The following is a 25,371-nucleotide window of genomic DNA, read 5'->3' on the forward strand; positions in this document are numbered from 1 at the left end:
TCATAATATTCTAACCCCTACCAACTCAGTATCACATAAAGCCCATTTTCTGTGATGGCAAGCTGGGTAGTTGAAGATAACGACAATAATATGTATCCCTTTATTGCAAAACATTCAGACAAAGAGAATGGCTGAGGATTTTAGTAAAAGATCACAAGAAGCAGGGGCAGTGAGGTTGCATTCGGTTGCAGTTATTGGAGACAAGGGTTTTGCGGGGGGTTGGTGAAAGGGGGGGGGGGGGGGGGTTGGTGAAACAGGCCACAGGAGATCACCTGTTTGAGAATCCCCGCAGCCATCTCATGTCCACAGTCGAAGATGACATGGAACTCCTTCCCTCGCTTCATCTCTTTCAGCAGGGGCTTGGCATCCTTCGTCTCTGCCGGCAACTGCCGGATTTTCAAGCGGATGTTGTAACGAGACGGTGCCTTGATGAGCTCCTGTAACCGGATGAGACCTGGCGAGGGGAAAAAAGGTGAAGAAACACACAGATAATGTCATTGTTGCACGATGTTCTGTGTATTTGTGTTGGAAATCATGGTTTGCGTTACATGTAAATAAATAATTCTGCATTTTATTTATGTTTGGAGGCAGAAAGAGAGAGAGAAAGTGGAGGGAGTGGTATGATAAGGTCACATGAGTAACAGGGAGAGACACAGAGAGTTAGATAGACAAGGTGCGGAGAGATATCGAGAGAAAGAGACTGAGATGTAGATAGATGTAGAGCAAGACTGCAGTAATACCGTAAACAGCCCTGAACAGAAGCAATTCTCTGTCATACAGTATAGAGTTTACAGACATCAAACCCATTGCTGCCAATCCCCAGAGACAATATGTAAGATACATAGCAACTCAAAGTTTCTGTCACAAATATATGCTGTCACGAATTCTCTGGCAATATCTATTCCCTAGAGAGAAAAAAAGAAAATAAGATCTGTACACAGTTTTTACCCACACTGGCAAGCATTACCAGAGAAATGCTTATCGAAACATTACAATTTGTTTTAGCATTTAGGGATTTCTCCTTCAAAAACCCCAGAATCATTAGCAGGTTGGTAGACCGACTTTAATGCCAGCTCCTCATTTCAATAATGAAACTAAAAATATGTAACTACAATAATTGAAGTTATATCCCATTTATTTGATTCCTTTGGTTTTAATTAGAGGGAGATAAGGAGGCCCTATGAATAGATGTCTAATGTCATTCTAATTTTAATGAAATTCATTTCTCAGAGTCTGTCATGCAGAGCGGAGCACACGCTCCCATTTTTAACTCCTAACTCCAAAGCGGCTCCATCTCACAGGCTCGACATGAAGCCATCACCCTCCTTCTGCCGTAACAGAGAGCACATCAATCACGTGCTGCTTGAACATCAGAATAACCCAGAAACACTCAAAATGTCAAAGGAGAAACGATGAGTGATGGGCAAAAAGCCTCCTTCATATCATTTTAAGAACAGCACAGTGTGTTTGTCCAGAGATGGAAGTTTGTTCCATTCCCATCAAAGAGGATTTTGTACAACCTGCAGAGATAAAAGTCAGGATCGCCCTGTCAGGGACTTTGTAACTTTGCCTTACAAAGTGTTGGATTCTTTTCCTGAGCAAATAGATTGGGAAATGCAGCAGTCATTTCAATTATATTGCCTATATAAGTTTGGGAAGAAAAATTTTGTGCAAGTTGTTGTTTAGTGCAGATGTTGACTGAATCCAGACCTTAAAAAAAGATATTGTTAAATAATTCAGAAGTATATTGTGAAATAATTTCAATATGAAATTTCAAAGTTTCTGTAGTACCCTGCCACTCTGGAACAAAAAAGAAACTAAAAAACAAACATAACCAGATGTTCTCTGCTCCTCCAGCAGTGAGCTCCAAACGGTATTTTCTAACAGAATGATCTATTTATTTATTTTCAGCTTTTCCAGCTGAATGGGCGGCGCGGCAGGGCACGCAACCAACAGCGTCTGGCGGTGGTGGGTCCTTTCACTGGAGCAAAGTCCCGATTTCAGAGCGTGCCTTCATTAAGAGGGCCCCCTCGTCACACGCCAGTGATGGCCGATGGCGGCGTCCTGCGTCGCAGGTTGATGATGCGTCCTCAGCCGTGACAAACCGACGCAGCGGGGCCTGGAGCGGGGCTCGAACACACTTGCGGACCCCGGGGTCAGACCAGCACGTGGGCCACTCAGTGGAAAACAAGCTTCTTGCCATCGCACCGTGAGAGAGCTGCTTGATATACGGCAGTGATGAGCCAGCCCACAACCCCGTGGTGACCTCAATTTTAACAGGTTAAAAATTCTGACTTCTTCCCACTCACGCCATTGAAGCATTCATACGGCAGTGAAGCCACAGCTTAAACATTCTCAGAGCATGCTGTTTAATTCCTAGTAAGGTATTCACTTCTGCAAAATGTTTACTTCAACTAAAGTGTTTGCATGAGGGTCCAACCTATACTGTCAGATTTGTACAACTGTGAGCCAAATTTCTCTACCTACTCATTAAAGAAAAAATAAAATTAATTCTAGTTCTGAAATAATTGAAAAGATTGCAGAGAATACATTTTCAGTAGTCTAAAATCACCTGTTGACATAATCCAGGTCTATTAGCTGTTATTAATGCTTGATGAACCATCAATAACAGATTTTTAAATGCAATTATTAATACCATAGGCTATCACCATACACTTCCATTTGTATATCTATTTTTCTTTTAGTTGAAGTGAATTTACGGTGTTCAATTCAGAGCTGGAGAGCTCAAAGAGAAGTCCAAGACTTATTAAAGCACCTGGAGTAACAGAGATGGCTTCTAAAAGACACCTCTCTGTCTTAAACACAAGACAGTATCTCTCCTCTCCCCTTTCCTTTTCTCCCTCCGTTCATAAGGATGCAATCTGCCTGTTTCACATTTGTACAAGCAAAAATCTACCAAGGAACTTCGTACAGTACAAAAAGAACAGAAAAAAAACAACTGTCAGTTGTGATCTTTACTGACTGGGTCTAATGTCTACTGACCTCTCCTGGATCCAAATTTAACTAAAGCATGAATATTTCATCCTCTCAAACCATTTATTAGCTTCCCGCCATGAGCTCTCCCGGTTGTGGAGAGGATCTCCAGAGCAGAAAAGGGGGGGGGGGGGGGCATGATAAATAATGATAATGATTTTGTCGCTCAAAAGAACTCCCCAACTTTTGTTATAAAGGAACATGCTAGATGGGAATAGCCATTCTCACAATGCCCTGGTGAATCTGAAGAGAACTTGGGATATGTGGCTTTCTGTCAGCCATTAAGATGTTGCAATGCATTTTGGGATACGGGGGACCAAGGTAATGGACGATGGCCTCCAGCTATGACTCACTTGGCCTGCTCGGAATGCAATGGTGGAGGTCAATGCTGCAGCACCACCACCCTGTTTTATTTATGTTCGGTTAAATGTGTTGAACAAATTGAAAAAAGATTAAAACCCATTTCTGGTCAAAGGTTTTAATAGTCGTTCGGGAACACCCAAGCATTCATTTTCTGAAATTACACAACCACATGCATTCATTCTTGCATTAATATATTTTCCACTCCCTCTCTTTATAAATTAGAGAACATTCGGAGCTCTATAAAGGGGCTGACTGCCTCACGGAAAAACCTTCCTATGGCACTGAGAACTGCTGCTCCTACTGTGAAGCGCATTCAAATACTGCAGTTCTGTAGCGCGCTATTATCAGCAATTATAATGACAATCAGGGAACATCTGGCTAAAAACCGACAAAACTGATTTAATGGAACAGATCTGTCAAAGATATGAGGACAAATACCCAAAAGCAAATATACTTATTAAATAACTTTTCTCAATGTCTAATGAATACAGGCTCCTAAAATTACGTATGGATTTATTACCATTCATTATGAGTGGGAGCAGTATTTTACAGCTGGTCGTAAATTGTTCTTAAAGAGCACCAAGGGATTTATTTCAGAAAAAAAATCTATGCTTCACCATATATAATAGCATGAGTAATTCAAACAAATGCAGATCTATACTGAGGCACAGTTTGAAAGATTATTTCAAGCATACAGCAAACACATGGCCTAAATGAAAACACTGTTAAAGTACATATTATTACATTTTCTCTTTTGAATTTATTAATTTATTTATTTATCTATCTATATATTTATTTATTCACTCATTTATTTATTCATTTATTTATGTATTCTTTTTCACTAAGAATCTGAAAGGCATCTTTCAAGCCAAACAGGGTTTTATTGTCTCTCATATCTACTTGCTTTATCTGATGCTGTCAGTCTATTTGTAGAGTCAGCACTCATTAGATGTTCAAATTGACACATGACAAGAGGCCTATGTAATCTCAAAGTGTCAATCATTGCTTTGTTTCCGAATCAGCCATCAGCTAATCCACATGGTTGCCTCAGAGGCAAAAGACTTCATTCTCATGCTCAAAATAAATAAATAAATTACATTGCAAAAAAATATATCAGCACTTGTGACAAAATAATAAATATAAATATATATAGTAATAAATAATACTAATATAATAATAAATAAAAAATTAAAGTATATCTAAATTATGTGGCGCTACATTGTTATGGAAAAAAGACCACAAATCTCTGAACAGTCTTAAATGTTGCAGCAGAGCATGTGATGTGGTACCAAGTCTGCAGTCTTAAATGCTCCACAAATTCCAGTGTTGGACTGGTGCACTGACATAGATCAAATTGAAATAGATTACCCAAGGAGTCTGGGGACCGTTTGGATCATTTCCAGCACTGCTCACTCATATTCAAGTTGTTGCCTCATTCTGAAGCGTACTTGGAGGACTCAGAGTAAACACAAGAGAAACTATTGATTTCAGGGGCACTTCTGACAGACAGATGCAGTCTCTTGTGCTTATTGCGAACTGGGGGAGCAAAACAAGGTTCTCACCCTCCCCTCTGCTCCCAACCTCCCAAAACACTGTGGAAAGGTCAACCACAAAAAGCCATTCTAACCGCAAGCCTTTTCTTTAAAACACAATATCCTGCTGAAAAAGAAAAAAAAAGTGTATTTTCTTCCACTTTCCTAAAATAACCCACTTGGGATTACAGTCACACAATCAAACGCTACATGCCATTATAATTCTGTCTGCATTGACCTTTACACCAACACAATTAAAGAAATGTCAGAAAACACCAGTCAGACACACCGAAAGGAAGAATACAAGACTTTGCTTCATACTAAATTACCCCACTGCTGAGGAGGGCAACGCACTGTGAGGCTATTTTTAAATTTCAATTACATTTACACTGTTTTGCTGAGTTGTATATACATTACAGTTACAGTTATTCTCATGGGTACAATATCCACTTTAGAGAATGCAAAATAACAATATACACTGACCTGTGTTGTATTGTCCAGTTCACTTTAAGGGGGGTGGGGGGTGCTCATGTGACCTTGCCTTGCTCTCTTCAGCCCTTCCCCTGTGTGCTTCTAGTATGATTGCCATGGAAACCAGAACCAAAAACCCCATGGGCTGTTAAACTGTCACTTTCTATGGCATCGTCAGACAGGAAAATGGTTCCAGACCTACTTTTTCCACTGCTACGAAACACCAAAAAAAGCAGCAGACACCATTCTTACAGTCTCATCGTTTGCTGCTATTATTCAATTATCTGCCGCTTTGCGCAAGTGATATTTTGAAATAATGTGTTTTCTTGCAGAGACACTGGGAGCATTTTACCGTGGAAAAGGGGTGAGTTCCTTCATTACCTACATATGGTACTCAGGAGGTAGCCACATGGGTATTGAGCATCGAGTTAAGGGTTCTGATCTATTGATCTTTTAATTGGTGTAAGCATTTATGCTGACATAAAGAAAGAACAGGAAATAACAAATCCCAAATGGATTTTGCACCAAAACATTTCCATCTGGCAGACTCTATTCTGTAGTATACCATTCTTTAATGTGTATTACCTGTCAAGATATTCAAATATCACACAGAGTATAGCCAGCTTTCTTGTTTCACAAAGACTGATGCTGGTCCATTCAGCATTGTGGCTGGAGCTAGCCAGCCAAGCATCTGGAATATTTGCCTGGTTGGCAGACTGCTACCACATCTTGACACCAAGTTGCAGGTGGTTGCATCATTAATGTTTTTAGGAGTTGCCTTTTAACAGAAAGAAATCTCAATAGATGCAGTTCATATTTATAAACCCATCATGGTCTTTGTTTTTATTATTGTTGTTACCAGTAGAAATAACTGTATACATTATGTCTGACAAAAAATGATCAGACATGCTTTTTTTTTGTTTGTTTATGCTATCTAATGATTATTGTGAGACACCCCCCCCCCCAGGAAAAATTAATAAATAAAATTATAATAAAATATATAAATAAAACAAACCCTAATCCCTTTAATTACAATATGGATTCTAATCCTGGATCAAATTTCAAAGAAGATCATTCACATACACCACAGACATGATGTTTTACCAAATGATTGCCATTATCTCTATGAAAAACAAAAAATTAAAGACCTTTAACCAATGTCTGTAGTGTCCCTTTTTAAACACAAAACTGAAAATAACCAAAAATAAAATGGTTACTATTCTTCAACCATTCTGACGACAGGCATAATTCTGGTCTCTTCTGAAAGGTAACCCTTGAGAGTTGCCTTTCAGAATAACAAAGTAACAGAAGCTCAAACACAGTGGAAGTGGAAGTTTTTTTCTCACTTAAAAGATCATTATTTTTTAATGGATACAGATGCTTGTGAGTGTGTCTAGACAGCTTAGAAACACAGTAACTAGACAAAAGGCCATTTTGAGACAACACAAAAGAACACTTGGTAACCAAATGGCATTATGGGTCTGTCACACACTGATGTGACACCCCTGAGAGGGGGATGTGGCAGTTTTGGGAATGGACCATCAGATGCTACAAGCAGGGAGAGAGAGAGAGAGCAAACACATGCCAATATGAAATCAAATAAACAAACACCTTCGCCCCCTCATGGGTTCTGAGCAAAAACAACAAACTAAAACAACAAACTAAAATAACAAAGAAGAATAAAGTAAAACCCAGCGACAGCTTTTCAGCTTGCTGCTGGTCACAGCCGGCCAACTTTTCTGTTGCCATTTTCTTTCTCCATCTTTTTGTGCTGACAAACAAAACTCACAAATTTGCTCTCTCGGTGTGTACTCCCAGTCTTAGCCACGAACTGTCCTGAGGAACACACCTTTAAGTAACTGGGTTGATTGGTTAATGCAACCTAGGTGTGTGTGCTCTCTCCACCAGCCGGCGTTGCCAAGACCAATCCACTTCTCCAGAGGACTGAATTGGACAGCATATTTAGAGGTGTAGATTACTATATATTGTATACTATATGCTCGTGGAAGAAGTGCACTGCAATTAGCTCCCTTTCCCCCTGCCTGTCACCCTCCCTCTGCCCCTCTTCCTGCCTCTCCACCTCTTACTCCTGACTCTCCCCTTGCCACCTCTGGCAGCAACAGGTCTGTTGCCGATTATAGAAAATAAGTAAATCAGATATCTAGTTTTCTAATCCATTGATTGAGGTCCATTGATTGAAGTTTTATCTAACATCCATCAACATATCAAACACACCCCACATTTTCACACGCCACATTTACTAATCAAAATCAAGCCTACTCCTTATTTATAAGCATACTGTATAATAATTGTTTTTTTAATTTTGAGAATTTAGATGCTAACCAATATAATATGGGATCGAAATCTTCACTGAGCATGCCTTCTGCTGTAGATTCAAAGCTGTTTTCATTGTCTCCCCCAGAAATATTCACACAGATGAGTGATTTCTTCCAAGGTCTCCAAATCACTAGACTTCTGTTCTGACGTCTGACTTAGGCATTACAAAAATATTTTCTGTTGTAAAGCAACAACCTTTTTAAGTATAAAGTCTCAAGAAATAGAAATGTAATTTCATTGGCTAAAATGCTTCTCTGTCATCATTATAATAGCTTACCATTGCCTGGCTGTGTACTGGGAAAAATTTTGCTCTCCATGTCAAGTTGTTGCTTGCACACGGCACATCCCATTGGCTATGCTCAGGGGCTGCTTAGCCAGTACTGGTCAGAGAACCATGTAGCTGAGATTAACTTGCTCCGAAGAGTATATATAAATCATAGCAAATATTCTATAGATGTTTCTCCAAGTTAGCACATTTTTTGGACAAAAACTACTATGGATTTTGTTCGCTGGTCCCTTGCCATGGTAAGGATACTGTGGTTCATTTCGTCTGTGGACTTCCAAAATGCACCCCCAAGGGAGGACCCCCAAGCTTATTTTGCCTCCTCAACAAGGAGCCATTGTCGATAAAACATTGGCAATGGGAAATCATTTATACAGATAGAACTATTCTATAATGACTCTACTCTGAAAAGCATCTTTACAAATAAAGTTGGTGATGCAATTGAAATTGAATTTAAAATGGTTTGAGACCAGATCGCAAATTTCACCATGAAATATGGAATAAATGCAAATAAACCCACACTGGCCTAAATATAGGTCAGTGTCACTTAACAGGGTAAATGTATCTACATCAATATGCCTTTTTCAATATAAGTTTTCTAAATGAGAAGACTTTTAGGGTTTTTGTGGAGTGTGAAGACCCTGCACCACCCTCCACGGCACCATATCCTGCCTTTTTTCCACAGGAAATAACGGTATGCTCCTGCAGAACCCACAAGCGCACTGTTCATCATTAGCTCCCAGAAGATTCACGTTTCAAAGCCCGCGACAGAAAATCAAGTCGCCATTAACTCTACTGTGAAAAGACCCTGCCCGTTTACACTTTAATTAACAGTGGCATTAGGCCTGGCAGAAATCAATTTGGCTGAGGGCTTGTGGACCAAGAGCTTCACTGTGCCAAAAGAACTGTCACTACGCCTGTGACCCACCTCCAGAAAAATGCAGGCATTTCAAGGGTGCACAGAAGATGGATGGGCACTTAATAAGCAAGATGTGTGGGTGGGCATCTTTGAGCAAAAAATGTCTTCTTGACCTAAAATGTCTCTGCAAATCCCTAGCTGTAAAACTGGACATGATGGCCCAGATTCAATAAACATTAGTCCTAAACCTTACTGAAGTTAAGAGTTTGTTACCTCCAAAAACAGCTTGAGCAGACACATAAAAGAAAAGCAGAGCCAAATTTAAGAATGTTTTTTTGACTCCAGACCTATGTAAAATGTTGGCCAGAAAAGGATTATTTGTATGTAAATTAATAATAATTCAATAAATCATAGTAACACTGAAATAAGATTAAAATTTGCTATATAAAATCTTTTGAGACTTCAAATGCAGGAAATATGGCATTACAATATTACAGATTGTCCTAAACTTGCTTGAATGAACTACGATGGTTTAGCACACTCATTGTGATACTGCCGAGATGTTTGTTGACAAGTGACATTCAAGCTTCAAAATTGATAAGCACAAACGTTAAGATTCAATAAAACAATGAATGGCCCCAGGAAAAGAAAAAGACAAAAGCTGAAGTCAGATTTCCAAAGGTGGTTGGTATCATGGATCTATACATGGACACCGGTGGCCTCACCTGTGCTGTCATCGTAGACCACGGTGACTGTCTTCCACTTGAAGAAGTGCACCAGGTCTAGGATGGCCCGGCTGAGGGAGGAGAAGTCGGGGTACAGGCTGACATAGAAGGAGTCTCTGTTGTCCGACACCTGGTGCTTCCATTTGGTCTGGATGTGGGGCACTCCAAGTGCATTGCAGATGGACTGGACTGCATTGGCTGAAGAGCTGTGGGAGGGACCAAATATGGCGGCCACTCCCAGGGACAGCTGATCACAGGCTGAAGAGGAGATAGAAGTCTGTCAATGGCGAGAGAAGAGAAGAGCAAGTGTGCTAGCAGGTACTGTTCAGGCCAAAGTGTTTATTTAATTGATTATATACTATGGCATTTCCTGTCAGCTAAGCCTCCTGGTACACATACAGTGATACCAGAAAAGTATATGTTGTTATTTTATCACTTTAGCTCTTCCCATTACAACGGGCTGAATTGTATCACAATACTGTGGCCTTGTACCTGCATAATCATGTATGTATGTAGATAAGACAAAAATATTTAAGGTGATAAATACATTTAAAACCATTATATAATCTAAAACGAGTCACTAACATAAAGTGATGCATAAGACAGGATACCAGTATGATTCACGAATGGATCCTTGCCAAGCAAGTGTAGTTAGTTAATTGGCTTGACAACATTACTCGTTTGCTGATTAGTGAACTGTTGCTTGTCCTCCTTAACAGGAAGAGATGTTTCCCAGTTAATTTAATTTTTATTTTTATTACTTTTTAAGGACAAGGAGGGGGATCAGCTTTTCTTGACTTTTTGCTTGTTTGGATGGTTTCAAAATATAATACACATTTGTGATTGTGAGTTGATTGATTTTTAGACAATCTACATTCATGTGTATAACTTTACACAAATATAAATCAAAGAAAGATACATATCAAACTTGATGGGGGACTTCAAAACACCGTTATGTACAGACAGAAAAATATCAGATTATTGTTATTCATAAAACTGTCTCCAGCTGACTGATGAGAATTGGAGTTAGTGCTGACTCATTACTTTAGGCTAATCAATTGCTTCTGTTTACATTCATTCTAGCCTCCAGCTCTTTTCTCCATGCTTGATTGTAATTATTCAAAACTGACAATCAACAACATATTCAGTGGTTGCTGTGAAATAAATAAATAAATAAATAAATAAATAAATAAATAAATAAATAAATATTTGCATTGCAAATGTAAGAGAAATGCACCACTCAAGCAACTGGCGAACTTCACCCTCTGCATCATATTTTACTTTAAAATGTGACACTGGAATTGATCACAGAAAATGTTAATCTATGTTTGCCCAAATTAGTATGTTACACAGACCAACTGAAGAACAGCAGGGAATCTGGGGAAAGAGTAATGGGATGCATTCTGCCATGTTTGCATCGGGGCATTTGGTGAACTTGAAGGGAGACCTTACAGATTGAAATCCGACCCACTTTACCTTTTCTTGAAGCTTCGAAGCTGTCATAGATGTTTATCCTCTGAATGTCATAGGTTAGTGTTGTGTTTGGCAGTAGGGTTCTGTTTCTGTTGATTGTGTTTAAAGCAAATTTAAAGGCCAGTTCCTCTGCTCCTGAAGGACCACTTTCAACAGACTCAAATATACCTCCTGCAAGACAAAAAAAGATAACTTGTTAATGAATGATTTCTTGGTGCTTTTATCAAAGTTGGGAATCTACATATTTAAAAATATTCCCATTAAGGATAATGCAGTACATTTAACAAACAAAACTCTAATTCCAGAGGGACAGGCCATATATAGTACACTCCGTATGAGATTGCTTTGCCTTTCTTTTTGCCCAATGGAAAGAGAGAGTGTGTTAGAGCGCTGGCTGCACCATAACAGCACTCCAGTGAATTCCTTTGACAGTCAGAAAGATAAATGGATGGGGAGGGGAATTATGGGATCAATGCTTTCTGATTGGCTGGCAAATCAATCAATCAGTCCTGGGGGAGAATGACGAAGAGAGATCGAGGTGATTGATTTGGGGCCCTTTGTGCTGATTTGCTGCACTATTAAAAATTACCTGACTTATACAAGATTTAACAATATTTTTTCACAGTAAAAGACTGTAATCAGCATTTTGCCATGAAATCAACGGTTACCTGGATTTCACAAGATTTAACAGTAATATTTCACCATAAAATATTGATATCAGAATTTTCCAGTAAAATAAATGATTACCTGGATTTTACAATAGTTAACACTGATATTTCACAATTTAATCAGAATATTACAGTGAAATCAATGCAGGCTAGGCAGAATATTACAGAAAAATTGGTGAAATTTGAATTGAACTGGAGCGCACAACATTATGGGATATGGCGGTTGTGGTTGAAACATATTGAAGCAGCACCAAAGGCAAATTCAAGAGTCGACCATCAGACAGAGACACTATATGATTACTGCAATGCTACTGTAGCATACAGCTATATCACAGCAATTGAGGCTATTGTTTACCGTGAAATCATAGTATATAATTTAATATACATTTAATTGTGATTTACTGAGAAAATGTTACAGTAAATTACTGTGAATAGGTTACTAGCAAATTACTGCAAAGCTACTGTACTACAGTGCCGCAACTAGTAGCCCGTAATTTACTGTAAATTTACAGCCAGTTTTTTTTTTTTCAGTGTAGATCACCTGGACCTTGGGATTAAAATTACTCCAAGATTTTCACTCCAGGTTTATAGCTTTATTTTGGTTTTTCCTTATGGTTTATTAATCACTTTTTTATTTCTCCCTTTTGAAACCTTGTGGTATATTGCAACACAAAGGTGGACCTGGCCTGAAGGATCATGTGTACGATATTACAAAGTAAATCATTATATTGGTAAATTGGTGCTCTTACTCTTGATTTCTCATGTTCTCAGGGCATCAGGTGATTCCCCAGTCATTCAGTTTTTTTTTTACAATTGGGGGAACACAGCACTAAAATCCCCTTATTTGTCATTGAAGGGCTAAAAATATGTGAAAATGCATAAAATGTGATAAGTAAGCTATATCGTATGCATCTTTAGTGAACAACAACAGGAGAGGGGCAACTGGCGGCAAGGGGAACGTTGAAAAAAAAAATCCTAATTAGTATTCTTCCCATGGGGGAAACCTATTTTGCATGTCATAATGAGTTTGAAGGAATTAATAACTGCGAGATAGACTGCTTGTACTATTTATAGAAGAGTGGGTGTCTGTAACCCTCTTCCACAAAAAGTTGGAATCTTGCACATTTTGCCTGTCTTCTGAAGGTAAATTGTCTTAGAGATTACATTACTAGCTCCTGAGGCAAAGACAGCAGCTGACCACATGACCTCACTGCAGGATCATTAGACCATTTGACTGTTAAGAGATGCACATAAACACCATTAAAAGACTGTTAAACAACTGTACCGGGGCAGTAGTTGTTAGTGTGTATGAGAATCCTTTAACCTGCACTACTGGTAGTGCAGAACTGATAGATAGATTCCAGACAGATCCATAAACGCAGATGATGTTAACCATTGTTATACAGCGCATGGCCGTAGTATGTCCACAAAAAAGTATTGACCCAATCTATAAACAAGCATCAGCTTATAAGTCACACAAGTCAGAGGTCAACACGTCTGTGAGAGGGAATGTACAGAAACCATCAAAAACACAGATATCGATTCACTATATGTGTAGCTCTACTGATACAGGGAAATCTATAAATATTAAATTGCTAGATATGGAAAGCAATTCAAAGCAGTAACTCAATAAGAATATGAACAGAGTTAAAAGACATTGATGTCGAATAAATGTAGGAGATGCAGAAAATTTACGTTTGTATGACAATTATCCTGAAACTTTTGTTCCAGTAGTTTTGTACAATTAATACGCATGTAAATACCATTAGCAGCACATTCACATTTGAGTCTCTTACTTCTAATGTTGTTTTGTCTTTAAAGAAAAAAATACTATTTGTAATTACAAAGATTTTTTAAAAATTGGTCATAGGATGCAAAAAAATCCGATCGGTCTATTATTATGAGCGTTCTTCATATAACATGATCTTTTTGTTGTGCACAAAATCACTGCAACCACATTAGGCCCAAATAAGCTCAAAAGAGCCCACTGCTGTTGGATAATCCTTATTAAATTGCAAAAAAAAATGTTTAACAGACTGTTTGAATAATTAAATTCACAAGCTTAGTAACCATGGAATATACAGTAAGTTCAGAACCACAATCAGTGTGCTAGAAATCCAGTGTGCATCCACTTTATTTTTCTTTTTGGCTCCATTTTAGAACTGTACATATGGAAAGTGCGACATCTTGTTTAAATTCGTAAAGAAATTCCACTTGGATTCACTCTGATATGGTCGCTCAGCCCTTCAAGATGATGTACAGTAGGCTTTTATTTATTTATGTATTTACTCACTTACTTAGTAATTAAATAATCCGAACCATTCTACCCACTATTTTTGTGTAACCACATCAGCAATGTTGCCATGGCAAACACTCATGTTTTCTATGTGGATAGTCACTTTTTTGATGTTCCACAGTCAATCCTGACTATGGTACACACACTTGGGGGCAGGCCATTTCCCAACTGGTTGATCGTCTGCCTCTCATCTACCTTTTGAGCTGGACATTAAAGGTCTTCCTCTAACCCATGTATTTGTGAGCCCAGCTTGTGTACAGCAGTGTGAAAAGTAGAAGCGTGGACATCATGTGCTACGAAGGGTAACAAATGCTTGTCTGCTCTCTCCTTGATTGACAGCAGATTGTCTCTCCTTGATTGGGTGCAGTGATAAGAGCTGATAAGAATGCACACACGCTTTCCGAATTAGGAGAAACATGGGAAAAGCATGATAAATAAATAAGTAAATAAAGAAATAAATGAGAATGCAGTCATTTCTAAAAATTTCTTTAACTAATTTTGCAACTCACAAGAGCAAATGATACAAATATCTTAGTCCTCTTCGGTTTCCCTATAGTCTTAGTATATTCTCAGTGTTATACAAGCAATGAATACAATGCCTGCCCTCTCATACTCTTCCAGTTAGTGCACAATAGGCACAATAAGGGTAAAGCAATGGATTTGGAACCATACAAGCATTATTCCATTGGGGGGAAAAACAATATGACAAAACCAGGCCTGTGTGCGGCCCCTTTTGTAGTTTAAGGTTAGATGAATGAGCTGGCTGGCTTTTCACATTCAGTTACAAACATCATTCCTCCTTTAAAATGATGAACAACGGCAAAAAGGCTGCATCATTAAACAACAAAATAGGATAACTGCTCTCAGACAATAATTCCACTATCATGGCAAATGCAATCGTCACTGTGTAATTTATATGTGAGTTTGTTTCCTCTCCAGGCATTTCAGACATGCTACGTCTGAACTTTCCGTTACCCGTATTGACACTAGGACAAAATGCAGGCTGATTTTTAACAAATTGCTGACAATTACCTGAGTTCCAAAGGGGAAAAAATGGTCACAAATCAACTTTACTAATTGCCCATCAAAGTGCATGTAAGGGGGGGTTGAGCAATATTCCCCAATCTTTGGCAAACTTGAGTATGACAGATTGGATCCGTTAAGAACACAAAGCCATGCTATTACCCTCCACATAGCACTGATGTGTGGTGTAGCCACAGTAATTAAACTAAACACACCTAGAATCTTGCAAAAAAAGGAAATGAAAAGCAGCACGATCCGTGTCACACTTCAGCCTTCTGTTTCTGTATCATTAAAAAAGCAGAACCATCACACTCAGAAGTCATTTGAGTCCTTAGGCAGTTGCTATCTTTCTGAGCAGTAAATATATAAATGAGTACTTCTGTCAGAACCATCTCCTCTAGCCAAATAAAATTAGAACAAAAGCCTTTGGATGAATATAAAACAGGCCGTATGTATCTTGCTGGTTTAAAGTGACCAGAATGTTAAATGGCAGAAGAAAAAACCCACGTAAAACATTTACATGATCTTCTGCAAAGGGCAGAAATACGTCTAGACAGAGCCTGGTCCTTTGTGTATGACTGTGTAAATACCAGCAGGCCTACTGATTGAACATAATATTCTTTACATCCGCCTCTTTCTACAGAAAACAGCTCACGGATGCTTGTCAGCTTAAACTGAAAGGTGAAAAAAACCTACATTTAATCTGCTAATTTTCCTGAACCTGCGTGCGTGATTAACAAGTGTGTCGATATTAAAGAAGGCATTCCCAGCTGCAGCTGGTTTTTTAATTCCAGCCCAAAGTGTAATGTGGCTACATTGCAATAGAGTATGTCACATTAAGTCATTGTAATTAGAACAAAAGAGATTGGTCTGAATTAATAATTTTTCATTTTAGGAAATTATTGGAGCAGCTTTTTTAGGTGTCCATTGATTTAAATTGGTGTGCTTATTACGCGTTCAAAGCAATCAAAACAGGCTCAAAACAATTATGAGTTTAAAGGAGTTTTGTAGCCTCATTCGAAATGGACACACTTAGCAAGTAAAATTCAGTATTATTCAGGTCTTACCATAATAAGCATATCAGAAAGTGTATTTGGATTTTTGATACATATTTTGAATTGAAGAAATGTGCAATTGAATGTATTAACAGAATATTAACTGACTGTTTATGGAAAAAATACTTTTGAAAGACAAAATGACCTCCTGTGGTCACACTACAGAAACTGTTATTTTTCTTAGCCTCATTAAGCACATTTTTATTTAAAACTTTCTGAAGCGTATGCAAAAATATGTGTTGGAATTTTCTCAAAGTGTTGACAAAAGAATCAAATCATAACAAGGACTGTCAGCTTTGAGAATCTCAGCTTAATGTGCTTTGTCATCCTTTGTAAAGTATACTTTTCAAGGCAAGATTTATAAGTTTTATGTCATGTTAATGAAAGAATTGTACGTGTTTCCGTAATGCTACACATTGTATGTGTGAACAAAATTATCAGCAGTTCATCTCACAGTTAATAACTGGCATACCTAACTAATCTAAGTCAGACAGATGTGAATAAAAGATTCCAATTTTTTATTTATTTATCACAAACCATACTATTCCCAAGTTTTCTTTTTTTTCAGAAACCCTTGTTTGTCTTTTATTTTCTATTACTTTAAAGAACTTGTAATAGAGAATGCATTTATTTTGAAATTAATTAGCACCTTCATTTCTTTGCTTTGATTCACTCTGCGGTCCCAAGAAATCGATAGATACTCTGGGTGTTATCCCAGCAAGACCGTGCTCTGCGCAGACAAACAGAAAAGCCTGCCTTTGATGAATGCATTCTGTAATCCAGAACATTGATAGTATTAATGCTGCTGGTTTGCTGAAATGGCTTTGTTTGCCCATTGCCACACGAAAGAAACCATGGCACCTGGCCATGTTCTTTCGCTTGGAGGTGGATTTATTGTTGACAACATAAGCACAAGTTCAAACTGAGCAAAGGAAGTAGGAAAAACTTATCTCTAGTTTTGCATAAGTCTGAGTCTGCCTGAGACTGTGTGAGTGTGTGTATGTGTGCAAACAATGCGTGTGTGTGGGTGGGGGAGGGGAATGTTGTCTGTTCATCTTGGATTTATAATTAATAAATGTATCTGCCGCTGTGTTGAGAATAGCATTAAAACATTTTTTTATTGTATTGTAACAAACTGCAACAAATTAAATTTCAATCTCACTTTTCCCACTAAGCTCATTTTCTGAATATCTTCCCAATATCATTGCTTTCCTTTGGGAAGGAGAGCAATGATATTGGGTTTCAGATTCTCCCCTAGTACTTACTGTACTCTTTGCATGTTTGTTGCTGTTTCTTTGAGAGAGCACTTTGTATGTCGGCGTACTTTTTGACCTTAAAGAGCCCAGAGATGAAGACTCCCAGTAGTCTGAATCTTCTGCTTTATTATACTTTATACAACCATATTTACAAAGATAAACGAGGACGTACTGAATTATCTTCCTGCATTCCAAATGTGACAAGGAAGGAGGTTACTGTGAGGGATTCAGATGCAAAATATCATCCATCAAAATATCTGCCCATAAAAAAACATCAGAAAATTAATTGAAAATCAAGTCAGTTTGATGTTTCCTAAGAATATGAATTATTTATGTGAAAAAGGTGCCTTCACCCTCTCCCCCCTCTCTCTCTTCCCATCCCTTCAGCTTAGTTCCCTGAGTTTTTGACAGTCTGATGGCTGTCCGTGTCAAAATACTGGCGTAGCATAACATTCCTGTAGAACATGTTTCATCTTTATTAGCGCTGAGAGACCTTGTGCCACAGAAGATAAGCGGAAATGGTTCACATACCACAGAAAGGGGAGGAGAACACACAACCCTCTGTGACCTGAGGAAAGAGGGACTGATCTATCCTTCTAAGACCTGCCGATTCATTTTTGTCCCCCCCTATGACATGAGGGTCTGTTCTTAATCTCAAGAACAACCTATTTGACTATGCTGATACCCACACTACAAGGGACATTAAATGAAAATAAAATAAATCATATGTTTGCAAATATTGTCACTGCAATACATTTTTGACATCCAAGATGCTTGTGTTATGTCAAAAAATGTAAATACAAAAACTTTTTTTTTTCTTCCAGGTCTCAGGAAGCTATAAGCTCTCTGAAAATTGCACTAACATGGGTCCATGTTAGTGCAATCACCAGTCTCTTTTTACCTAAATTATTTAATCTGACCCTAAACCTCTTTGTATTTAAATTTGTTTGAATATGATGTAAACACAGGTTGGATACAATTAAGAACAAACAGAATCATCTACAGATATGTTTATCCCTATTTCATTTACAAGTGTGTTAGCCACACAAAGTTATTGTTTAAATATTGTCAAATAGTTTCAGGATGAATAGCAGTTCAGAGCCTATCCTTGAGGAGAGGCTCCATCTATCAATCCTGTAGTTCCATCAGTGTAATATGAAACAGAGAGTGTATGAAAAAAATACAGCTAAATTACTGGGATTTAAAACTGTGGGATGTTCAAGAGCATATCCAGTGCTTTGCCTACAGTACATGTACATACATGCCCTTTTTTCAACTGCCAAAAAAGTCAAATTAATTCAGCGTAACCTGATTGTAGATCTGTCATATTGTAGATAATTTGTAGACATTCATGTCCTAGTTACAGTTACATGTGCATATTTTGTGACTGGATTTTTGTATTTCCTGCCAGTCAATGTCCCAGCATGCTGTGCATCCATTCCAGGGATATGAACTGCATGATGATTAATAACAGCGTGTCTAACAAAACAGTACCACAAATTATGCTGAAAGTGTAATTGGTGCTTCTGCTTAGAAGGAAATGATCATACGGCTAAAATGTCATCTTGAAACCACATCCATGCAGGTCCATCATTAAACTTTCATTTTGGTTCTTAGTAATGGATTGGACATAAAGGTGTTATTGAATTGAGCCTGGCCCTGCGCAGTGACTGGATTCTCTGTATATATCACATCACACCTGATGTTCTCTGTACCACCCGTAACTTTTGCCGGAATAGTTTTTTTTCAGCATGGTGGCTGTGTCATTTCCTGAGGAGTGCTTTTTGGAGGTGAGAGGAGGCTGAAGTGATGCACCATGTGGCGAGGACTGCCAGTAAAATGGCATCATTTCCCGCACTCCCAATTTCAATCGCTCTGCCTCCATTTTTCTTTCTTCCCCTCCCACCTCTCCCCATTATTTATTCCCTCTCTCTGTCTCTCTTCTCCCTCTTTTTCTTGCATTGTCCACAGAGAGTTAGTTTCTGAAGAGCTGATTCTGATAGAATCTCACCCCGTCAAACAAATCTCAACGTCGCCCAACAGTGTGGAAAGAAATATCATGCAATGTTCAGTAAGACATGAGAGTGCTCAGAAGATAGAAATCACACCACTTTGATAGAGAGAAAAAAGAAGTTGAGATTGTATCCCATTGCACTCTTCCATTTTCAATCTTTTTCTAAAGAGAGCTTTTCAAATTCAGACCATCCAGGAATTGTGTCAGGCATTGTGAGACGCTCACCGATCCAGAAATGTCAGTATGCCCCTCGGAGTGTCAGGCATTGTGAAACGCTCCCAGATTGAAAAATGTCAGGGTGTCCCTTTTTTAGACATTGTGAAGCAGCCAGGTTTGGAGACAAAAATCCCCTTCTCCCCCCCCCCGCACACACACACACACATACACCCATGCACACACACAACCAAATTAAATAAATCTATCAGTTTAATTTGCAAGTCAAATCTAATGCTGAGGATAAACAGAGAAAACATGTCTGTCAAATTAAACATTTCTGGGAGAAAAATGGAAGGATGGCAGATTGATGAATTACAACAAAAGAGGTTGCTCTTCCTTCATTGCACTATATTTACACAGACTGCTTCATTTTGCCTTTTCTATTATCGATGATATCAGAAGACATTTATCTCAGTCTTCATATTTTAGCTTAGTAAAGTATTTGTTTTGTAGAGCAAGTGTTGACCCTTGAAATACTGAAATACTTTTAAAACTTTTAGCATAGCGTCCGCTTACAGTAGTTGCTAGGTCACTGGTTTAAATACCCAGGGGAAACTGAAGAGGACATTTTTGATCCTTTATAAAAATACATTTTATCACACTAGGTACTTGAAAAAAAGATAAGAAATAAGCCAAATTCCATTAGACATTATGATCTGAATTCGTAACTTGTGTTCCAAATATATGATGCACGCGCCATAAAGATTGCTTGGAGATAACAATCTCATGCCCACTGTGTGCATCTTTAACTGAAACTCATAATGGATCACTAACCCTTGCTAAAATGTCTGGCAATGACACTTTTGAATATTACAAGCATATAATCTTAATTCTACAGCAAATGTCTCAATAGTTAATAATAGTTAATAATATTCCCATAGTATATTACTTTTTTTATTTTTATATTACTATCCTTTAGATCAATTGTGTAAAGTCACAACTATAAGTTGATGTAGACATGACCTGCAGATGTTAAAGGAGCTTTCGGGCATTAGAAACCTTGGTAAACTGACTGTTGCATGAAATTTGTTAACTCTAAGTGAGTTCATTTTAACAGCATTTAGCAGAATGAGTATCTGCCCTATCCATATGGCAGCCAACACAGCTTGTGTGTTTACGTAGTATATCTCAATATTCAAAAAATAGCTATTCATAATGAAGCTTTCTCATAAAGTTGTTGAACTCAATGGCAACCTGTCCAAGGCGTATTCCTGCCTTTCACACAATGCATGCTGGGAAAGGCTCCAGCACCCCCCGCAACCCTGACCAGGATAAGCGGGTTCGAAAATGGATGGAAGGGATGAAACCACTTGAAAAACTAAATTTAATTCTTCAGGCTAATTACACCTGTGCTGCACACTTTAAACTGTGTGCTACTCTCCTCTGCTCTTGAAAATACCAACATTCACAAGCCATGCGCAGTGCACCCACGCACTGCACCATTGACTGCGCCCATGCGTTGATTCTGGAAAACAGAGCCATATGCATTTTATCTCTCCATATATCTATGTGTTTAAACAAAGGTTAAAATCCCCCCAAGCACAACTCCAAGCTCACCCAGATTGAACCATTACAATTTCTGAATATGCATGAATATGTTGAATGTGCTGTTTCACTTTCATGAGTGAGTTCTTTTAACTTCTGGAATATTGATTTTATTCTGCTTTAGGAAGGGGCCCTGATATTATCTGCAGAGCTCAGATGAAAATCGCTGTGGAAGTTTGTAACCAGATGAGACTTCCTTGAATTTACACACCTGTATCCTTTAACCTCTGTATCATAAAGTAATCCATGCTCATTTAAAGATCAAGTGCAGACCTGACAAAATATGAACACGTTCCTCATAATACATATCAACTTCATTTCTTTCTATCTCTCCCTCTCTTTCCCCGCTGGCAAATGAATATTCTTTGTGCAATGAGATTAATTAGAGTGTACATTTCATAGGACAGGGAGTCTAAGACTATCCATCTCCAACGAACCGCTCGTTCTCTGGGCCTGGGTTTAATCAATAAAAGATCCTTAATGCTCGGTGAAAACTCCTTCAGCTTGGATTATTTCACAATCCGCTGCAGCCCTGCATGCCGCACACTGCTCCAGGAACTGAGAAACACGCCCATGAGGCTTCAATATCCGGCCTCTCTGAGGACCCCTAAATAACCACACGCCGCCCGCTCACCGCTCACCACCCCCCACCCCCACCCCCACCCCCCCGTCTCTTCTGACTGAGACCATGAGAGAGAGAGAGAGAGAGAGGGAGTGGATGGGGAAAAACAGGACCAGACAAGAGAGAGTGAAGGAAGAAAAAGCGAGTGACTGAGAGGGAACCAAACAACAGAAAGAGAGAGGAACATAAAATATCAAGAAAGAAAATATGAAGCAGAACTAGAGAGAGGAGAGAGGCCAAGAATAGAGAGAGTGAGGGGAAAAGGGGAGTCAGGAGAGCTATAGGCACCATAATCATAGTTAATAGTTATGCTTTCCACAGAATAACATTTTTTATACTTCTTTTCAGGGCACTTTTAGGTGACATTATTACACTGAGAGTGGTATGTGAGCACCGCATGTTTGCATTGGTCAGCTCTCCAGTGTAAAAAAGTGATTTTTGAACCTTGATATCTCTGCCATTTCAAAACCGATCTCAATGCCACTTCACAGGTGGACTACAATCACCATGGGCTTGCCAAACATAACTCAGTATTAATCCAACAGATCCCAACACAACACATTCTGTTGATCATTTTGAGACGTGTGACTTTTTTATATTTCAGATTTCCATGACCGTAGACTTTATTAAATTTGAATGAGACCTCAAAATATGACATTTTGCTGATTAATTGTCCATAGATGTAACAAGACAGAATAACGTAAAAATCAGGCTAGTTTCAGGTTAGCTTCTACGAGTTTGAATAATTCCATCATTCTAAAGTTCTAAACAAACATGAGACCAACAAGAGACCATTATGTCTAGTGCTGCAGTAACTACTCTAGTTACAAGCAGCAGAGAGGCAAACTGCCAGTAGCAGCCAGTCAGTGGAAAGCAGTCAATTAACAATAATGTGTCTGATCCAGTAAAGCAAGGGCAAAACCATATAGCTAGCCAGTTATATTAATTCAGATACCGTATTGTCTTTGGCATCTGTTAGCTAGATAGTAGGATCTTCATAGCAACTATCTTATCACTATTTGTTTTGTGTATTGTAATGCTTTGGCTTGCAGGTTAGCTCGTTGTCACTGACCATTGAACAGTGTTGCCAATTTAGCGTCTTTGTCACTAGATTTAGCGACTTTTTGACCTTCCCTAGCGACTAAAAATCTTATCTAGCTACTAGCAACAAATTTGGGGACTTCTCGCAACTTTGGCAACCTCCATTCTCGTTGTCGAGCAACAGCAAAAATCACCTTTCACCAATTTGTGAATGACGTCACGTCTGCCTTTCCTAGTGCTCTAGCGTTGCCCACGTTTATAAAAGTAATGATTGATTGTAGAATCAGCCGCTGTAATTACACAGAAGTAAATGTTCTACAGATCTAACAGATACTACGCAGCTCGGCCAACGTCATTGGAGGGCAGGCAGACACAAAACCTACGCTATGCCTATCGCCGTGCGTGGCTTAACATATGTATTTTTATATGCAAATGATTACGTGCTCATGTCATAGATATGCAAGTCAACGTATGACGTCATCTAGGGAGCTATTCTAGCGACCTTTAGAGGAGGCCTTAGCTACTTTCCTTAGAAAATAGTTGGCAACACTGCCATTGAAGACACAGGGCAAACAGACTGGGGGTACTAGAAGATGCAGCTTTATTAAATGTAGTGCTGACCATACCATGCCTGGGCTCTACGGCACACTAACCTTATATCCATGAACAGATTAGTAAAACAACAAAAAGGACAAACAGAGCCATCGCGTTACTGGTAATAAAGGAAAATAAAAGAGTACACCATATAACTCGGTCTGACCAACTTCTTAACTTCTCTGGCAGAGAGAGTCTGCGCAGGTGCCCTAGCCTGGCTCCCTTGTGTGTCCTTAAAGAAACAGTACACCCGTTACACTATGTAAATTGCTTTAACTGGTCTGTCTTTGATGAGCAAATAGCTAGGTAATACCAATGTGTTTCATTTCTTTGAATAAGAGCATAGCTACCACGAGTAGCAAACATTAATTAATATTATAGTTAGCTCGAGATCTAACTTAGCTATTATAGCTAGCTAAATGCTTGGGGTTAACATACTCGCTAACATATTACAGTTTCAGCTCGTATTGCTAGCTAGCTAGCTAGATGTAAATGTATATAGTGTTGCATATATGTTGTGAATTCACATTTTTTATGCCTTAGCCTAGATTACTTAATGCTGTTAGCAAATTTACATGCCCATCATGAGAAGAGCTAAGTCACATGCAGGAAATAACTGATTATGTTGCTACCGCATTGTTACCCTGTATCCCTGTTTTTACTTAGTTGGACGGATGAAATCTTCAAGTATTTGTTCTGGAAAGCATAGCTATGCCTATCTGTGATGGTTTAAGGTACTGTGAGTTTACTGTGAGAAAGTAAAATATAAGTGCAATATATGTAAAAGACTTTTTATGCACTGTAGATGCATCGAGCTTGAACAACGTATTAAACATGCAGAATTGCCATCTCTTTGTCACCAACAAACAGCAGGAAAGTTCAATAAATATTTTGGAAGTCTCTTTTGGCTATATGCAAGTGAATTTTTTCCCAGAAGTGTTTGGCTACTGTATTGTGTGTACTATGTCTCAAGGAATCTAAATGTATGTAATCACATCTTTTTGTGACTAACAGATCGCATAGTTTTGATATAGCATGCTAGCTTTCTGGGATTGCTATACAGGCAAAAGTGCAGACACCCCTCTGCAGGGTTAAACCGAACAGGATTATTAACCTGTTGTCAGTAGACTATCAATTAACCAACTGATTGGTTTTGTTCAACTCAGGCTGGATCTTCGTTAATATATTTAACTCAACTTTAACTTCAGGTCACATGGTGACATGACATCGACTGATGTCAGCTGTTTGGATCGTACAGGCATATGACAGGAACTGGTGATGTACGTCCTGATAATTTTTCACCAATATAGGTAGTCCACTAAAAACAAATAAATGTAATCAAAACATAAATGAAAGATTGTTCGTATCATATAACATTGAATTGTATTGAATTGTTTACTTTGTGTTAACTTTTAAACTTTTAATTGAGACTGTTAGCTGTACCCCGCACCGTGTTCGTTTTTACCCCAACCTCGGTGTTAAATGTAACATTTCACATTATTGTGGTGTGTAATCATAGCCAAGAAGGTTGTTTCTAATAAAAAATGATCAATCTATCTCTAGTAATTTTTCCAGAACTGAGCTAAATACGAAAACCGTTATTTCCCCACTCTCCCCTACTTTTGTAAATGAGATTTAGTTTTTTACGTACGGGTAATAACTTGTGTGTTTAGGAAGGATATTCCTCACACCGCTGATGCTGTACTCAATGTACATACATTGTGTGTATGATAGAAAATATTAATTAAACACTTGATAATTACTAATCAATCTAATACTTGTTTTAGGATGATATTTCATGTAGTAATAATTTCCAGTGAAAGTTAAATGCACGATAATACCGAGTATTAGTTAAACCTCCTGGTGCAAAAATGAAAAAATGAATCACAAAGAAAGAGGTATTACTTCTCAATGCAGTGTTTTTGTTATGCCAATAATGCAGTGTGACCATTGACAAGGGCAATATATCAACACCACTAGTGCAAGGCTATGAAAACAAAATGG

At 38.4% G+C, this 25,371-nt stretch overlaps 1 protein-coding gene across 4 annotated transcripts in view; it reads right to left on the reverse strand.

The window, feature by feature from the left end:
- The window catches only part of grik2 (glutamate receptor, ionotropic, kainate 2), a 193,701-nt gene that overhangs the window by 118,582 nt on the left and 49,748 nt on the right, over positions 1–25,371 (reverse strand). For all 4 annotated transcript variants that reach the window (XM_064342994.1, XM_064343002.1, XM_064343020.1 and 1 more), the window contains exons 3-5: positions 11,041–11,208; positions 9,565–9,822; positions 273–454 (exon numbers count right to left, since the gene is read on the reverse strand). In XM_064342994.1, the coding sequence (XP_064199064.1) occupies positions 273–454; positions 9,565–9,822; positions 11,041–11,208 (608 nt within the window). The remainder of the gene's footprint in view (positions 1–272; positions 455–9,564; positions 9,823–11,040; positions 11,209–25,371) is intronic.

This window comes from Anguilla rostrata, chromosome 1, assembly GCF_018555375.3.
Source record: "Anguilla rostrata isolate EN2019 chromosome 1, ASM1855537v3, whole genome shotgun sequence".
NCBI lineage: Eukaryota > Metazoa > Chordata > Actinopteri > Anguilliformes > Anguillidae > Anguilla > Anguilla rostrata.